The sequence below is a fragment of the Talpa occidentalis genome, unplaced genomic scaffold (assembly GCF_014898055.3).
Source record: "Talpa occidentalis isolate TD23 unplaced genomic scaffold, MPIMG_talOcc4v2.1 talOcc4.12, whole genome shotgun sequence".
Lineage (NCBI taxonomy): Eukaryota > Metazoa > Chordata > Mammalia > Eulipotyphla > Talpidae > Talpa > Talpa occidentalis.
Window position 1 is genome coordinate 32,182,995 of NW_023601212.1, and position 16,872 is coordinate 32,199,866.

At 49.1% G+C, this 16,872-nt stretch overlaps 1 protein-coding gene across 2 annotated transcripts in view; it reads left to right on the forward strand.

Annotated features, from left to right (window-relative positions):
• Positions 1 to 16,872, forward strand: part of LOC119240883 (beta-galactosidase-1-like protein 2) — a 41,361-nt gene that overhangs the window by 15,360 nt on the left and 9,129 nt on the right. For both annotated transcript variants that reach the window (XM_054693231.1, XM_037505672.2), the window contains exons 4-8: positions 494 to 589; positions 2,773 to 2,881; positions 5,737 to 5,829; positions 8,435 to 8,516; positions 13,797 to 13,867. In XM_054693231.1, coding sequence (XP_054549206.1) covers positions 494 to 589; positions 2,773 to 2,881; positions 5,737 to 5,829; positions 8,435 to 8,516; positions 13,797 to 13,867 — 451 coding nt within the window. The remainder of the gene's footprint in view (positions 1 to 493; positions 590 to 2,772; positions 2,882 to 5,736; positions 5,830 to 8,434; positions 8,517 to 13,796; positions 13,868 to 16,872) is intronic.

Below are 16,872 nucleotides of genomic sequence, written 5' to 3' on the forward strand. Positions count from 1 at the left end.
GTCCTCAGGACGCCTTGAAAGGCTCTGTACCCAGGACCCAGATGCTCGGCAGCCATAGCCTTGCTGCTCTCAGGACTTGAGGGTCTACTGCCTCTGAGCCCAGGCCTCTTCAGTGCAGCCAAGGGGTGCCCAGTCCCCAGTGTGGGCACTGCTGACCAGGGAGTTCCAACCACCTGGGTTGGAACAGGGCTGGTCCCTCTTGGGCAGCAAGCAGATTGTTGGGGTGAGGTTCACTGCTAGGACCCTCCCTCTTCTGAAGCCCTTCTTCTCGCACCCCCAGTGGGGCTCCACTGTTGGTCCTGGCCTGGAAGCTGGTGAGAACTCAGCCCCACTGGGCCTGTAATGGGAGGTGGGAGACCCTGCTCTATGGGAGAAGGTGGTGACCTCCCCCTCAGTCCCACCTCCCTGGTGGAGCTCCCACCCTGCCATGTGCTGGGTTCATCCCCACCCTCTGCTCTGGAGTCCCGAGGGCTGCTGACATTGACCTTCCTAGGGCCTTTGTCCTGATGGCTGCAGAGATCGGGTTATGGGTGATTCTGCGTCCGGGCCCCTACATCTGCAGTGAGATCGACCTTGGGGGCCTGCCCAGGTGAGCAGGGCTGTGAGGGGCTCCAGAGGGGGCATGAGTCTGTCTGTGTGCTTGTGCAAAATGCTACACAAATGCTAATAAAGTGTATTTTTCCTTCTTACTCTAGTTTCTGTTCAGAATAAGTGGCACCCAAAGGGAGTCATTTTCAAACATGTCACTGTGGTTGTCCCGTCTGATTCCAGGTGATGGTCATAAGCAGGAGCAGACCTGCAGCCCGGGGCCTTTCTCTCACCTGTGCTTGGCTGGGCGTGGGGCCTTAATCGTTTAACTGCTCTCACCTCGCTCGCCCTGTGTGTAAGACGGGAAAAACCAAACCTACCCGGTCTATTTAAGGAGCATTAGCAAGAATTTTGATAAAGTATAAGAGAAACAAATTCTTGTTATTGTTTTATTTTGAAACCTAATGAATTGTCTGGCGATGCTCCAGAGAGGTCAGCAGAGTGCTCCTTTGTCAGTGCGGAAATCTGGACAGGAAGTGCCTGGTGCCACATCCTTCCCTCATCCTCACCAGTATTGCCATTCATTTCCAGAAAAAAAACTGTTTTGTTAATAGGCAAGATCTTTTCCATCCCTGTGGGGTTCGGGATGGCCGGCCTGCCCCCTCCCACTCCTTGCCGCCCAAAGAGGGGAGAAGGCTGCTTTGGAGTGCGGTCTCTGGGGGAACGGCCCCCCGTAACATCACCTCCAGCCCAGCCTTGTTTTCTTTCCTTTTTTTTTTTAAGATTTATTTATTTATACAAGCATTGGGTACAGTCAGAAGCGCGGGAGGGTAAGGGAATTCACCAGAGCATGAGCGGGGAGCAGAGCAGGCAGAAGGACCGAAGTACACTGCTGAGGGGAGCAGCGGGCGGCAGGAGAGGTCTGCGCGCCATGTGGGACCCTCCTCTGGTGGCCGGGGAGCAGCCGGGGATCGAACCAGCGCTGCAGAGGCTGCGGGCAACTTCGCAACCCAGCGCTTAACCGCTGCACCACCGGGGAGGTCCTGTTTTCTTTCTTGTTTCAAGTGGACCCGGCTCTTCCCTAGGCAGCCTCTGTCTCCCTATCCTGTACTACCCAGGAGAACCCCAGCTCTGCTGCTCAGTATGGCAAAGGTGCCCTCAACAAGGCTGAGCCCAAAGCCTAGCCAGACTCCCCCCGAGGTGGGATTAGAAATCTTTGTGTCAGCAGTGTCCTCTGCCTTGCTGTCTGCCTGCTCAGCCGGTGACTTCCCCTCCCAGGAGGGCCCAGGATTTGCTTCTTAGCTAGAAGCATCACGCAGACCCCTCGCTGGCTGCTTCTGCACATTCAGATCCTGCTTACCTGGGCCTGGGCACGTGGGCACACCCTGGACTGAGCTGGGAGCTGAGAACAGGGGGATCCCTCACTGGTTAGAAACTAGACCTGCTCCATGGGAGCAGGATGTGAATGTGTCCCTCTAGAGGAAGCTGCTCTCTCTCCCATTTTCCCCTGACAGAAGTCAGTCATTTTCTGACCCTGTCCAGGACTTCCTTCCAAATTGGGGCAAGCGCAGCATCAGAGTCTCCTGTAAGAAAATGGAATTGAAAAGGAGAGATGCCTTGACTCCAGCTCTGGCATGAATGCTCCCCGTTCATCTGGGGACGTGGCCACACGAATGGGTTGGGGGAAGCATTCCCCTTGCTCCCCAGGTCCTCCCGAGCTGAGCCCCAAGTAGTGGAGGAAGCTGATGGGAAGAGCCTCCGGCCATCGAGGAGCAGCCGGCTGGGCTAGGGTGCAAGTTACTGCTCAGTCTCTATTCCAGGCTGTTTTTCTGGGTGACACCGAAGGCTGTGTCTGTGTCCTTTCCTGGTTGCGGTGTTTCCTCACCACTTTGGCCTCGTCCTTTTGTAATGAGATTGTAGCACAAGGGCTTGGAAACCGGACCTAGGGTGAGTCCCCTGAAGAGCTTTCCTCACGTTGACTTGAGCGGCCAGACCTGCAGCGTGAAGCCTAAGGTGCCATCCCTCCCTGGCCGGTGTCCCTGGCAGGAGACAGGCCTGAGGGCAGTGGTGACAGTGTTTTCTCCCAACTCAGCGGGTGTGATCCTCTGGCTCCCTGCTATGTGGAGCTAGTGGGAGGCAACGGTCTGACTTCCCTGAGCGCCATGACCTTCCTTTTCATCTGCACCACCCTGCTGAGAGCAAACCCACACACAGTGAGACTAATTCACCCCGCTTTTATTCAAGCTGGTTACTCCAGGACTCTGGCATGAGACTAAGGACAACTTACAAGGGCTTCACCGAAGCAGTGGACCTTTATTTTGACCACCTGATGTCCAGAGTGGTGCCGCTCCAGGTAAAAGCAAGCAGGCCCCTTTTGTTCTCCTGTCTCCCTGCTGGTGGTGGGGCGTCCTCGGTTTGCTCTCAGACCCAGTTCTGTTTGACACAGCACCGCATGCTGCCCCATTGCACCCCTGCGCAGGGTGGGGGCTCGTGACAACAGTGTTTGTAGAGACTTGTTTCAGGGCTCTGTCAGGTGGGCAGTGCTGTAGGACAGACAGCCCCGAGGGCTGACATCACGCCTTGCAGTGAAATAACTGTAACTGTTGGCGTTAATAGATTTATTTGTACGTGTGGCATCATTCTACATTTTATTTTTCTACATAAGAGGTCATATCTGTGAAGAATAGTTTTACTTCTTCCTTTTCAATTTGGAATCTCTCTCCCTTGAGTTCCCTCTCTCCCCACTCTTCTCACGTCCTCTCCTTTCTTCCCTTTTTTTAACCTACTTAAGAGGCCAGAACCTTCAGTATTATTATATCTTGAATAGAAAGAGTGAAAGCAGGAATCCTTGTTTTGTTCCTGATGTTAGAGGAAAAGCTTTCCTCTAACATTTTCCTTTCACCATTGAATATGATGTTGGCTGTGAACTTTTTATAGGCAGCCTTTATTATGTTGAGATAGCTTTCTGGTTTTTCTAATGTGTTGAGTGTTTTTTTGAAAATGTGTTTAATTTTGTCAAGTGCTTTTTCTGCATCATTTGAGGTGATCGTGGGTTTTCTTCCCTTTATTTTGGTAATGTGGTGATGTGCATTGATTTTTGTGGGACTCTTCTTGCATTCAGGAACACATCCCACTTGTTTATGATGTAATATCAATGCACTGCTGAATTTGGTTTGTTAGTATTTTTTTTGACAATTTTTGCATCAATATTCTTCAGGGATATTGGCCTTTATTTTTCTTGGGGTCTTTTCTATGGTTTTGGTGACACTGGCCTTATGGAATGAGTCTGGCAGTGTTCCCCATTCTTCAGCTATTTTACAAGAGTTGAGCAGGACTGATGTCAATCTCCTACTAGTCATAATCTAGTCAGAGTTTTTGCTTTTTCAGATTCAGATCTGATACATAAGGCATTTCTGGTGTTTGTTTCATCCTGGTCATCCAGTTTGTTGATCATATTCCTCTCTTATGATCCATTTTATTAAAATTGGGAGCAAAATCTATTTTTTTCTTGAAATTTTTACTTAATTGAGCTTCTTTCTGCTTTTTAAAATCACTCTAACTACTTTTGTTGGTCTTTTCAAAGAACCAACTCTTGACTTTGTTGATTTGTCCTGCTGTTTTCCTATCTCTATTTTTATTTTTATTTATTTTTTTCTCCCCGCCCCCCATTCTCTATTTTTATCTCTGCTCTAATCTTTATGATTTCCCTCATCTGCTAACTTTGCACTTGTTTCTCTTTTTCTAATCCTTTAAAATGAAAAGATTGCTTATTGATTTGAGCTACTTTGGTGCATCCCGTAAGTTTGCTATGTTGTATTTTCATTTTAATTCATCTCAAGAAAATTTCTGACTTCCCTGTGATTTCTTCTTTGAGCCACTGGTTGTTTAAGAGTGTGCTAATTTCCACTTATTTGAGAATTTTCCAGTTTCTTTCTGTTGTTGGTTTCTAGTTTCATTCTATTGTAACTAGAGAAAACATTTTGAATGACTTCAATCTTTTAAATTTTTGAATGAGTCATGTTTCCCTATTTCTTTGTATGTCTTTTTTTTTTTTTTAAATTGGGTGTTTGGAAACAGTTACCTCTCCCAGTCTTTGCAGATTGGTGGATCTTCATAATTTAGTGGTCTCCTGATCAACTTGGGGTGAAGACTTTAAGATCTCTCCAGATATTTTCTGGGCATATATATATATTTTTTTTCAACTCCCCCTGGATGATTTATGCAAAGAGTCTCACCCCAGCTTCTTCTTGGAGTCTTATATAGTCTATGGTATTCTGCTGCCCGTCATCCCTTGTGTCCAGGTGTCCTGGAGCCTGTCGTCCCCTGAAATTTTCATGTGCTATGACCCACTTCTGCCTTCCATGGCTTCCAATCTGAGATTGAACCTATACTGACTTTTCCTGTCTGAGTTCCAAGTCATATGAGATAGAAACTAGTCCACTGGGAAGCCCACAGAACATGGCAAACAAGTTCCATTTTGATCCTTGAGTCCCGAGGGAGGGAACTGGTAATTGGGATGCTTCCTTCTGATGACACCATGCTACACCAGGGAGGGTGGGGCAAAGGTGAGCAAAAACACCATGAAATTTCCGACCATTTTGAATGTGAGTTTTTCTTCACCGAGCAGTCACTGTTGCTTGGACATTTGACTAGTGTCCAGAACTCCCACAAAGCTATTTTAGTCTGTAGTTGTTTATGTGATGTTTTCATGGGGGAATGAGGATCTGTAGCTTCATACTCCATGTCTTGCTGATGTCATTCTCAATTACGTTTCAAACCTTTTCAATCTTTTGTTTTCTTTCTTTTTTTTTTTTCAAAAATTTATTTCACTTATTTATGCATATAAGAACTGAGCTGTAGGCCATGGGTGGCGGCAGGGGTGGGGGAGAGGGTGAGGGAATTCACCGGAGACAGAGTGAGGAGCAGAACAGGTGGATCTACTGAAATACACTGCTGAAGGGAGCAGCGGGCAAGACAGGAGAGGCCTGCCATGTGGGTTAGCACCCTGGCTGGGGATTGAATTTGTGCTACAGTGGCTGTGGATAGCTTTATAGTGCTGAGACTTAACGCCTTGCACCACCAGGGAGGCCCTCAATCTTTTGTTTTCAAATGTGATGTTTTGCTAGTAATTGGTGATAGGCACGGTGAACTCAGATTGTTCAGTTCACACTACAAACTCAACTTCTGACTATTTATCTTTTTCCCCAGTATAAGCATGGAGGACCCATCATTGCTGTGCAGGTGGAGAATGAATATGGTTCCTATAACAAAGATCCTGCCTATATGCCTTATATCAAGAAGGTGAGGTCATCGCTACATTTTTTCATAGGTCTTCCTCTGGGGTGTATTATGGGCTCTGATGTGACACGTGTGTCTAGTACTTTACTCATGTTATTACCACATCTCCCAGCACCATTTATTAATGAGTGAGTCCCTTCTCTATGCTTTTATTTCAACAGGTCATCACTTATTAAGCCTTTACTGATAGGGTATAATTTGGGATTTCAGTATACACATGGCATTGCAGGGGCCCAGAGTAAAGGGGTTGGCTTCAGGGAGTGGTGATGGTTAGAGACTACTTTCACACCTGCATCTAAAACAGCGGTTTCCTGCTTTGGCTACACACTGACTTTTTCTGGTGAATTTGAAAATATTCCCATGCCTGGGCTATATACCATGGCGATTAAATAAGAATCTTTGGGATGTTACTTAGTTATCAGATTCTAATGAGTAGGTGAGGTTGAGAACCACTGCTTTAATATATGGCAGATCAGGGGCTAAAGTAATGCTCAGAAGAACAGGCTAATAGTCTGGTTTCTGTATCTTAGTAACCAAGACTTTGACTACATGCCTTAATTTTCCTAAACCTCATTCTCTCTTCTATTAAAGAACTAATGAGAGTAATTGCCTATGTGAATTGTGCATCTATATGAGGCCACATGACTCAGTACTGTTCTAGGTACACAGTAAATATTTAATAAGACTTGGTTAGAATCATAGGCATTAATTTGGGGGTATAGAGAAGTTTCAGCCAGGGTGGAGAAACATTAGGTGGCCTCACTGAATCCAGCCAATTAAAACTTCTTTGGTTTGATCTTTGGTGTCCTGGGCAGCATGTCTGGAAATTATTTCAGTCTTTGTAAACTGGTTGACCAAGGCTCAGTGCTCCAGCTCGAACATAACACTCTTACCCCTCCTCACTTACAGACAGCCCCATGTGAAGGGAGCAAGACAGCTTCTAGGAAGAGGGTCATTCCTAATGCTGGACAGAGGGGAGTTCAATTCTAATGTCAAGCCCAGCCACGGCCTCAGTGGGACCACACCTACTGCTTCATCTTTTTGATTCACTAGAAAAATCCCAGACTGGAGAGCTTCTCTTGCTCTACCTCATTCCCTCAGACGCTTGGGTGCTTGGGCTTCTCCTGCAGGTGCTTTCTGGATCACTGAGCGGCAGGAAAGGAGAGGGAAACTTTCCTGGTCAGTCCCACTTCCCTGGTCTCTGAGAAAGGGCTGTCCTGTGAGACAGGATCCTGCTCTTGGGGGTATTCCCCTTCTGAGCTGCCATGTGACTTCTGGGGTGTGCACATGCAGATACCATCAGCGGAGGATAACATTGGATAGGTTACCTCCTTTCTGTGTACCTCAGTTCATCATGTGTACCATGGGGGCAGATGTCTTTCTCCAGACTTCTGCCTGGAAATGCAGTGAGAGATGACACAGGCTTTAACTTTACTCTGCAGACTGCAGGTGCCAGGGAAGTAGTAATATCCGTTCTAGTGTGCAGTCAGGACGCTGTGAAAAGTCAGGTGTGGATAGTGCTCTGGAGGATGGGTACTGTCCACCCACACACCTTCCTGACTCACAGTGCTGCATGGGCAGGTAGCATCCTAAGCAGACTTTGTTGGACCGCAGAGGACGCTTGGTGGGAGAGCTGCGAGGAGGTGGGCCCAGGGCTTTCGGTAGGAATTCCACTTGGCCAGATGCATTGCAGTCCTGCACCTGCTGTGATTCCTGAGAACTGGGTCCCTCTGTTCTTGCCCACCTGCCTCTGGGATTAGACATGAGTTTTATTCACCCGCCAGATTATCTATCTCTCAGCCTCCCCGTTTCCTAAATAATTTGGTTGAAATAAGCAATCTTGTCATAATGTCTGAGGGGAAAAGTCTAGGGAAATCCTCCTTGTTGAGGTTTCTGACCCAAAAGAGTGTGCAGCCCATTGGCGGCAGAGTCTTTGGGTTCAGGTCCATGCTGGCTCATTAGCTCTCAGCCAGTAACACTTTATCCAGCTCTCCGGGTAATAACTTTTTTGAGGACTGAACAGGAGAGTTATGTAAAGTGCTTAACAGAAGGCCTGGCTCGACTGTGCATGCTCCATAAATGGTAGCACTTGGTGGAGCTGCAAAGTGGTTCTTGCCCCTCAGCACAATGGTGTATTCTCCCACTTCTTCATCTTTTGACTTATGTCCGTCAAGGAGTGCTTCCTGTTCCACTGGGTGCGGGCAGGACCCCAGGGCATGTGACTGCCTGGCTGCTGTCCAGAGCCCATCCTGGCCCGTGTAGGAAGGGGCTGGCTGCTTGCTCCTGGCATGGCTAAAGGGGGGCTGTCCTGAACACCCTGACCACCCCGGAGCCCTGCAGTTAGTTTCCATGACAGCACAGCACCTGGTCTTGCTGAGCCGCCTCTGGGTCTGGGAACTGCAGACCGGCCAGACCCTGCCCCTACCCCAGATGCACTTCCAGCTGATAGGAGCTTGGTGGAATATGGTGAGCAGACAGGGAGTCTCTCTCCTTTTTCTGCAGAGAAATGAATGCTTTATTTTGAACCTCTTCCCTTCTTTTGCATTCCCCACTGGATGATATGGTTTGAGGAGTGGCAGACTTTGACATGTCTTATTTCCTGCCACAGGCCTTAGAGGACCGGGGCATTGTGGAGCTGCTCTTGACCTCAGACAACAAGGACGGCCTGAGCAAGGGGTTTGTGGATGGAGGTACCTGCATGGAAGCCATGTGGGGGGCTGGGGTGGGGCAGGGCCCTGGCCTGACTGTGGACTGTGCATGCTCCTTCAGACCAGCCAGAGCCACCTGCACAGCTCTCCATTGCTCATTCTCCCACTTACATGGCTCTGGGCCCTGAGGCACTGGCTTCAGAGTGTTGGAGAGTCTGTGTCAGAGAGATTTGTCACAGCCTGCTCCGGAGCTGGCCTCCCCCTTCTGCTAAACACCCAGGACCCTGGCAGTGTGCTACAGACTGCAGGATGTGGAAACAGTGAGCTGGGAACCTCAGAAGCTCTCTGAATGTGTAGAAAGGGGACTGTGCAGAGGGAGCCCGGGCATCCTGTTAGGATCCTGTGGCTCATTCAGATCCTGCCCAGATTGTAGAGATAACTGACCAGTCACACCACAGTCTGTGAAACCTCCTTGTGATGGACAGTTGGCTGGGCAGTGAGAGTCCGGTGGTAACTAGGGCGCTCCAATCCCCTTCCTCTGCTTCTCCCTGGTATGCCCACACCTGTCACTCAGCCCCTTTTCTCACCTACCTGCTGGCATTGCTCCAGCAACATCCCCTTCTTCCTGCACCCTCCAGTTGCTCTTGCTACTGGATCACCTTCTGGCCCACTGCCCTGTCCAGAGGCTGCTCTGTATTTCTCTGCTTCACTTTCACTAAGTGTCCACTTGTCCACTGGGGCTTCCCCAGTCCCTTCCTCGCGCCTTCTCTCCTAAGCCGTGGCCAGCACATTACTACCCTCACCACCCACTGACATGGCTTTGGAAATTTCATTTTTTTATTAATTTTAATTTTTTTCCTCACCACCATCTTTTATATCCCTTGGCCATCTCTCTCCACCCCCCCCACCTCAGAGTCCTCGGGGTGTTTATTGAGGTCCACTCATTTTCAAAGTGTGTTTATGTTATCAAATTGTCAGCTATGTAAAGGTCCAGTCTTTGTTTTTAATATCCTGACTCATTTTACTATCCGTAATTTTCTCAAACTCCCTCCATTTTGTTAAAATGGCTGCATTTCATCCTTTCTTATGACCGTATAATACTCCAGGTGTGGACATGCCACAACTTCTTGGTCCAGTTGTCCACTGATGGACATTCAGGCTACTTCCATGCCCTAGTTGCTGTAAACATTGCTGCTGTGAACATTGTGGAACACGTGGGGTTTTGTTTCGATGGTTTCATGTTCTTTGGATAGATGTCTAAGAGTGAGATTGCTGGGCCATAGAGTATTTCTATTTTAGTTTTTAAGGTCAGTCTAGAAATTACTTCTCATAATGGTATGTGCTGGGCACCAGTTCACATTCCCACCAACAGTATAATAGGGTTCCTTCTTCTCTGCATTCTCTCCAAAACTCGTTGGTTTTTTTTTTAAATATGTTTCTTCCTCACTGGTGTGAGATGGAATCTGCATCTCTTACTAGATGTGATGATGAATCTGCATCTCTTACTAGATTTTCTGTTGGTATCTGCTGCCCATTTAATAATTGGGTTATTTGGTTCTTTTTTTTTTTAATTTATATATTTATTTATTTATTTATTTATACAAGCACTGGGTACAGTCAGAAGCGCGGGAGGGTGAGAGAATTCACCAGAGCCAGAGCGGGGAGCAGAGCAGGCAGGAGGACCGAAGCACACTGCTGAGGGGAGCAGCGGGCGGCAGGAGAGGTCTGCACACCATGTGGGACCCTCCCCGGTGACCGGGGAGCAGCCGGGGATCGAACCGGCGCTGCAGAGGCTGCGGGCAGCTTCGCAACCCAGCGCTCAACCGCTGCGCCACCGGGGAAGCCCTGGGTTATTTGGTTCTTTATTCTTCCCAGCACCCATTCAAAATTGCAGCGTCTCCTTGACTCACTCATTCCTTCTGCCTTGCTTTATTTTGGCCTTCAAACAATCCAGGCAGTTCTTTGTTTCTCACCTGATTCTCCACCATGGTAAGCTCTGTGCAGGCCTGGACTCTGACTGGCTCAGTGCTCTGTGCGGGTTTCATAAGGAAAGGCTGGCAGGTGAACCTGGGTATCTGCCGGATCCTGTGAACTCTTCTACCTGCCTGCCTCTCTCTGCTACAGTGCACACTGCTGCTTTGTTCCTGCTCCGTTTCCCTCCGAGATCAAGGACTTTTCATCTCTGCAGCCCGAGGCCAGCGCTTGGCGTGGGCCTGGCAGCCAAGGATGAGGAATGAATGAGTGGGAGAAGGCTGGGGACCCAGGGGAGGTGCTGAGCCCAGGCCGCAAAGCCGGAGTCCGGAGTGCCAGCCGCTATTCCTGTCCTTTCCACGCGGTGGCACTGTCCCTTCGAGGTTGCTCCCGGGGCCTCTCCTCAGCCCCACACCCCCAACTACTGGGCTCCCGCCAGCTGCTGTGCCCTGGAGGGCTGTGGCCCCTTTGGGGCTGGTGCACACTTTGAGCGTATGGGGGTGTCATGCGGAGGACAACCTCGCGTGGGTGGATGCTGGGAGACCCCAAGCACCCGCTGGTCCCCGTGCACCCCGCCACGCCCCTTCCACAGCAGGCTCCCCTCACCTCCCACCCTCACCCAGCACACACCTCACCTCCTGAGCCTGCTGCCTGGAAGGTTTTATTCTCAATTAAACTAAAATGTAATGGAAGCAACACATTCATAAAGTCCAAGTCGTCATGGAAAGTGCTTGTAAAGAAATAGTGTCTCCCGAGTCGCCAGGAACGACCATTTTGAACTCTTGTACTTTTTCCTCGTTAATTGTTTCCATAATTGTAAGTAACATGCATAAAGAACTCTACTTATCGATTTGAAAATCTGTCTACTCCGCGTTCGGTTGAGGATTGAGCTCTCTACGCGCGCCTGTTGTGGCTTTCCTGTCCCATGGCAGGATCCACAGGGTCCAGGGCGCAGGGGGCGCTGGGGGGCGGCCTGGATTCAGCGGGCGGCTCCTTTGCGTTCCTCTGCATCTTCACTCAGCGGATTTTGCCCCTTTATTTTTCTTTTCATCGCGTCTCTTTTCTCCTTCCCGCCCTTCTTTCTCTTTTAAAGAATGCTTTACCAAAGACCCCCCAAACGCCTATCCTTGTGTTCTTCAAATGCTTGTCTGCCAGATTCTTTATCAAGTCTGAGGTCTGCACTATCTCTGCCCTGACCTGCGTAGGATCTGCTCACAGTTGTCACCTGCTGCTGAGCTTGGCGTCCCCTGCTGCACTGCTGCCTCCTGGGACTTGAAAGCCATTCCTCTGTGATTTGCTAGGGGGAAGGACAATGACAGTCTGGTTCCTGATCCTTTTTGTATGTGCTGGGCTTATTATTTCTTCCTCTCTCTCTTGTTTCTAGAAATTCTTAGGATTTCTTTTATTTCTTTTACATCCTAGGTATTCTGGTATTTCACAATGATGCCCTTTGTGTGAGGCTTTCTCTCCTTCTGGACACTTCTGTGGGTCACTTAAATTGCAATGGCTCTGCCCATCAATGGTGGGAAATGTGGTCATCCTGCTCTCTGATGTGCCTTCCCCTCTTTTCTCTGATCTTTTGTTCATTCCTATTATTTGTGGGTTGGCCTCTGTATGCATCTTCTAAGTCCCTTATCTTTAAACTTAAAAAAAAAAAAAAAAACTCTTTGCCCTATAGCTGTACTTTCTGAGTACTCCCTCAGTTTTTATCCTCCAATCCTTCTGTTATTTTCTTGCTCATGCTTTTTGGTGAATATATTTTTCTCTGTAGTGTGTGCCTTTTCCCCCCCCTGTATACTGTCTTATCTCTCTTGAGGTTATTTTATTTTAAATATATTTATTCTGCTCAGTCTTCCATGTGAAGATGGACTTGACTCAGCAGTGTAAGGAGGAGACATTAAATGACTGACCACTTGGGAGCTGATTGTGAGGAAAGTGACAGGTGTGTTTCTCTGGGTGGAGTGGGGTGATGGCAGTCTATTTCAGTGAGGGAGACCTAAATGCCAGTGTTTGGAGATACAGCCGTTAGTTCTCTCAAGTGTTCCTGGGATGACTCTCTTTCTGGAAGTAGACAGAGGATTGGACAGGAACCATTTGTTCAGATTGTTCCCCCACCCATGTCTTTCTTCCCACCTCTCACCCCACATTAGCCATGTCCCATCCCTCCACTCTGGTTGCTGGGGCTCAGCTTTACAACTCTTGGTCCCCTGAAGGAATGGAGATTGGTGGGGAGGGGACTGGCATCCTGCTCAGTGCCCCTGATGTGGGGAGGCTTCAGGCGGCAGGTGGAAAGTTGGTTGTAACTTCTTACATTCTCCCAGGCCATTTACCCATGTACCACCCCTTGTCAGTCTCCCAGAATTTTCTTGTAACTTCATCTCTGCTATGTTCCCTCTGTAGTTCTTTTTATGGCCTTTTCATTATTTTATTTTTGTGGCGTCAGGAAATAGGTGCTGTGTTCAGCTAGCCATGCCTGTCTCACTGACCTCTGAGATTTCTGCCTGGTCTATTTTCAAGGGCTCCTGCTTTAGGTGAGCAGGGGTCTGGATGTACAATCTTAGCTCAGTGGATGACTGAATGATGGTGACAGGACAGGATGATGGGTCAGTGTCACAGGGGCCAGTGGCTGCAGCCGTATTCTGCTTTTAAGCGTGTGTGACCTTCGACCAGTGATTTAACCTTATGGGGCCTCAGCTCTTACTCTATTGTTTCAAATCATTGGTCATCAGGGAATGATGTCAGAGTGGCCGGCTTGCAGGGCCAGCTTGGTTTCCAGTGAATAGCGTGGTTCCAGGTGAACAGCTGAGGGACCTCAGCACCAGGTTCTGCCTCTGGGGTAGGCCAGGGCTCCATGGCCATTGATCAAATGTAGTGCATCTTCTCAGACAAACATTGTGCCAATCAGGAAGCCATTTAAAATATCATTTTAAATTAAAAAATGAACACACTGTGGTGTAGAAATAGAAAATGAGCCCTCATCTAAGAAATAAAAGGTTAGTCTTCATTTAGATCTTTACTCTGCGCTGTTTGCTTGAGGTACAAAGTTTAGATCACATTCTGGGCCCCTACAAAAGAAAAATGAACAGGAATGCAAACTCTGGTCATAAAAAGTATGGTTGAGGACAAATGCTCAGTGGTTGCTTACAGTTCCGTAGGTCTATGCTGAGTGGTGGGATGTCTATGGGACAAGGTACTCTCCTTACATTGGGGGGCTTCACTGTCTTTGTGGGGGGCACACAACTTTGCAATCAGTTCATTTGTTTTGTTGGTGGGGTGAGAAAGGTGTGGGGGTGATTCAGAAACTCTTCCTGTTTACAGTGATTCTGTTTCTCTTTTCTCTTTCATGCCCAGTGCTGGCCACTATCAACTTACAGTCACTACAAGATCTGCAGGTTCTAACCACCTTTCTTCTCGGTGTCCAGGTGAGTCTCCCCAGGTGGAGCTGTCAGCTTGCTTGGTCTGACTGTAGGGGTTCCTAGGGCCAGGCCGGAGCTCTGTGGGAAAGTTCAGTGTATTGGAGGTGCTTGTGCATGTGCTTGTGCTCAGGGCTCCTTGCTGTAGAGGGAAGGACACTAGCTCACAGCCCCTTTGTGCTGCAGATCCCAACCACTGCACCTTGGGGTGAGGGAAGCAATGTAGGAGTTGGCTCTGAAGGGTGCTGTGGAAGCTGATGCAGGGATGAGACTTCTTGCTTCTTGGGAAAGCAGCTCTGCTTGGTGTGCCCATGGGGCCTCTTTACTAGAATTTGCTGACCCAGCTAGCCCCAGACTGTTGAATTTGGGCCTAATGGACTGAGGGAAGAAACCCTTCCCTGCCCTGTCCGGTATATGTCTGACCTAAACCCTCAGGTCTTAGGAAGGTTGATGTCGGGCCTCCCCAGTGGCGCAGCGGTTGAGTGCTGGGCTGCGAAGCTGCCTGCAGCTTCTGCAGTGCCGGTTCGATCCCTGGCCTCAGGCGAGGGTCCCATAAGGCGCACAGACCTCTCCTGCCGCGCCCGTTGCTCCCCTCAGCAGTGTACTTCGTCAGTCTGCCTGCTCTGCTCTCCACTCTGGCTCTCGCACCCTCCCACACTTCTGACTGCACCCAGTGCTTATATAAATAAACAAATAAACAAATAAATAAATAAATAAATCTTTAGGGGGGAAAAAAAAGGAAGGTTGATGTCATCAGCAAGACTTGGAAGCTGGGTCTCTTCAAGGGTAGAAGCAGAGAAGAGTTTCTGGATGTGTCTCAACATCCATCAGGGTGATGGGAATTCACACCACATCCTATTCTCGTTGATTTCTCTTTTCTCAAGTCCATGTGGCCTCAGGAGATAGATGTGACCTGCCCAGCATTTGCAGCCTGCTCACAGAACTGAAAGACCCTGCCCTCACCATGTCTGGTGAAGAGTGCGATGTACATCAGCAGGGAGTGCTGATGTAGGCCTCAACCCCTGGTGTTTGTGTCACCATGAGTAGGTGCCTGTGGAGGTGCTGGGGCTGTTCTGCATGCCAGCTGTTCATTTTGTAGACCAGAGGTGGTATCCTAAGACACAGCAACATGAGGTCACCTTGCAGTGTGAAGCCACTTAGGAAGGGGGTCACCCCTGTGGATGACGTAGCTCCTAGTAGAGCTCAGAGGGAGAGAATGAACATGGAGGTGCCCAGCAGGAGACAGTGGGCTCTGACCAGGCAGATGGGGGGAGAGTTGATGGACACAGGTGGGTTCAGATCCAGTCTCTTCTCCCTCCCTTCCTTCCTCCTTCCTGCCCTTTCCTTCATCCTTCCTCCCTCCCTCATTTATTGTGTGCCTGCTGGGGTTGGGGGGATGAGGCTAGGCCCCTGTGACTCTGCGCTGACTGGGACGATAGGGTCTCTGTCCTTATGGAGGTCATAACCTACTTGGGGAGACATTAAATAGTCACCCAGTGGCTACATAGGGTTTTGCACTTGCGTGCTGTCCAGGAAGTGTGCGGGGTCCTCTGAGCCACCCCCCGCCCATGCCATGTGAGCTCTCTGTGCTTCTCTTTCCACTTCTGCAAAGTGGGGGTGATGATGGTACCTATGTATGGACTTGTTTGAGAATTAAATGAGAAAATATTTGGAAAGCACCTGGAGCAGCAATCTCCATGTGGCTCCTTCATGGTCCACCTTGCAGAAGCAGCCCCAGCCTTGCAGTTGTGTACCCCAGCAGCTCTTCCTGCCTGCAGATGGCTCTCCTAGAGGCCTTTCTGTCTGCAGTTTGGCGATGTTTGTTTTCCTCCATGAAGGGAGTTTGGATGCTTCCTTGTTTAGATCTGGGGCTCCTTTTAATAGTCAAACTGTCCAGGCCTGGTTCTGCTTCACTTTGGGAGGGGGCAGCACTTTGCTGGCCTTGACGTCCATGTCCGGTGATGAAGAGAATCCATGTGAGTGTTTCTTGAGCGCTCTCTAAGTCTTAGTCTAAGCGAGGCACTTTGATGAAGAACTTTACCTGCATGATCTCATTTAATTCTCCCAATAGCCATGTGAGCTGTCTTTACCTTCTTACAGTTGAGGAGACAGACTTGTAGCAGGGATAAAGCATCAGGAAGTGGCAGGTTAGTAGCACAGACTGATCACATGTGGGGCTCCAGCAATTAACTGCACTGTGCACACACTGCCTGGGCTGCTGCTGGGCGCCGCCCCCCTCCCCCACCTTGGCCCTGGCACTAGAGTCCACTGTGATGTGGGGCTTAGGATCTACTTCTCTCTTTTTAGTGATATATATGTGGCTCAGTACATTCCCTTCTTGGGAGGCATTTGGCTATAGAGAAAACCACAACACCAGTCTTGCTAAGAAAATTATGGAACTACTTTGGCTTTTCCCCAAGTGTGGTTGGTACCTTCTGTTCAATGGACCATAAATCTGGTCTGATACCTGGGTCAGATTTTATTGCCCTGCATGCGGCTGCCTTGTGTTCAGCAGCCACTAGCAGGAGAGCGCTGAAGTCTCCCTGGTGCAGAGCCTGCAGTTCAGCATATTAGTCCTTATCCTCGCTTGGGTGCGCTGGTGCTTCTGCAAACATGACAGGCCAAGGCATGGTTCTGGGGAGAATCTCTGCATCCCTGGGGCATCTTGTGCCAAAGTCAGTATTCTGAAGTCATGTTTAAGACTTCCTGAACATCCTGGCCCAGGTATGAAGCCAGGGAGCCTCTGTGGTGGAGAGCTGTGCTGTACCTCCCTGACTTTTTGGTCCAATTTTGCAAACTTCTGTTTAAACTAGGCTGGACCTCGAAGCAGGGTTCACTATGTAGCCCTCTGACTCTCCCAGGTAAAGGGAAGCAGTACCTGTGGGATGTGTGTCCACAGCATGCCTCTCAGAAATGGAGTTATCCTGGCTAGATAGTCTCCTTCCCTGGAAGAGCAGAGACAAAGCTTGGCATGATCCAGAAAGCAGCCTGTATTGGAAAAGACTGCCAAAGCA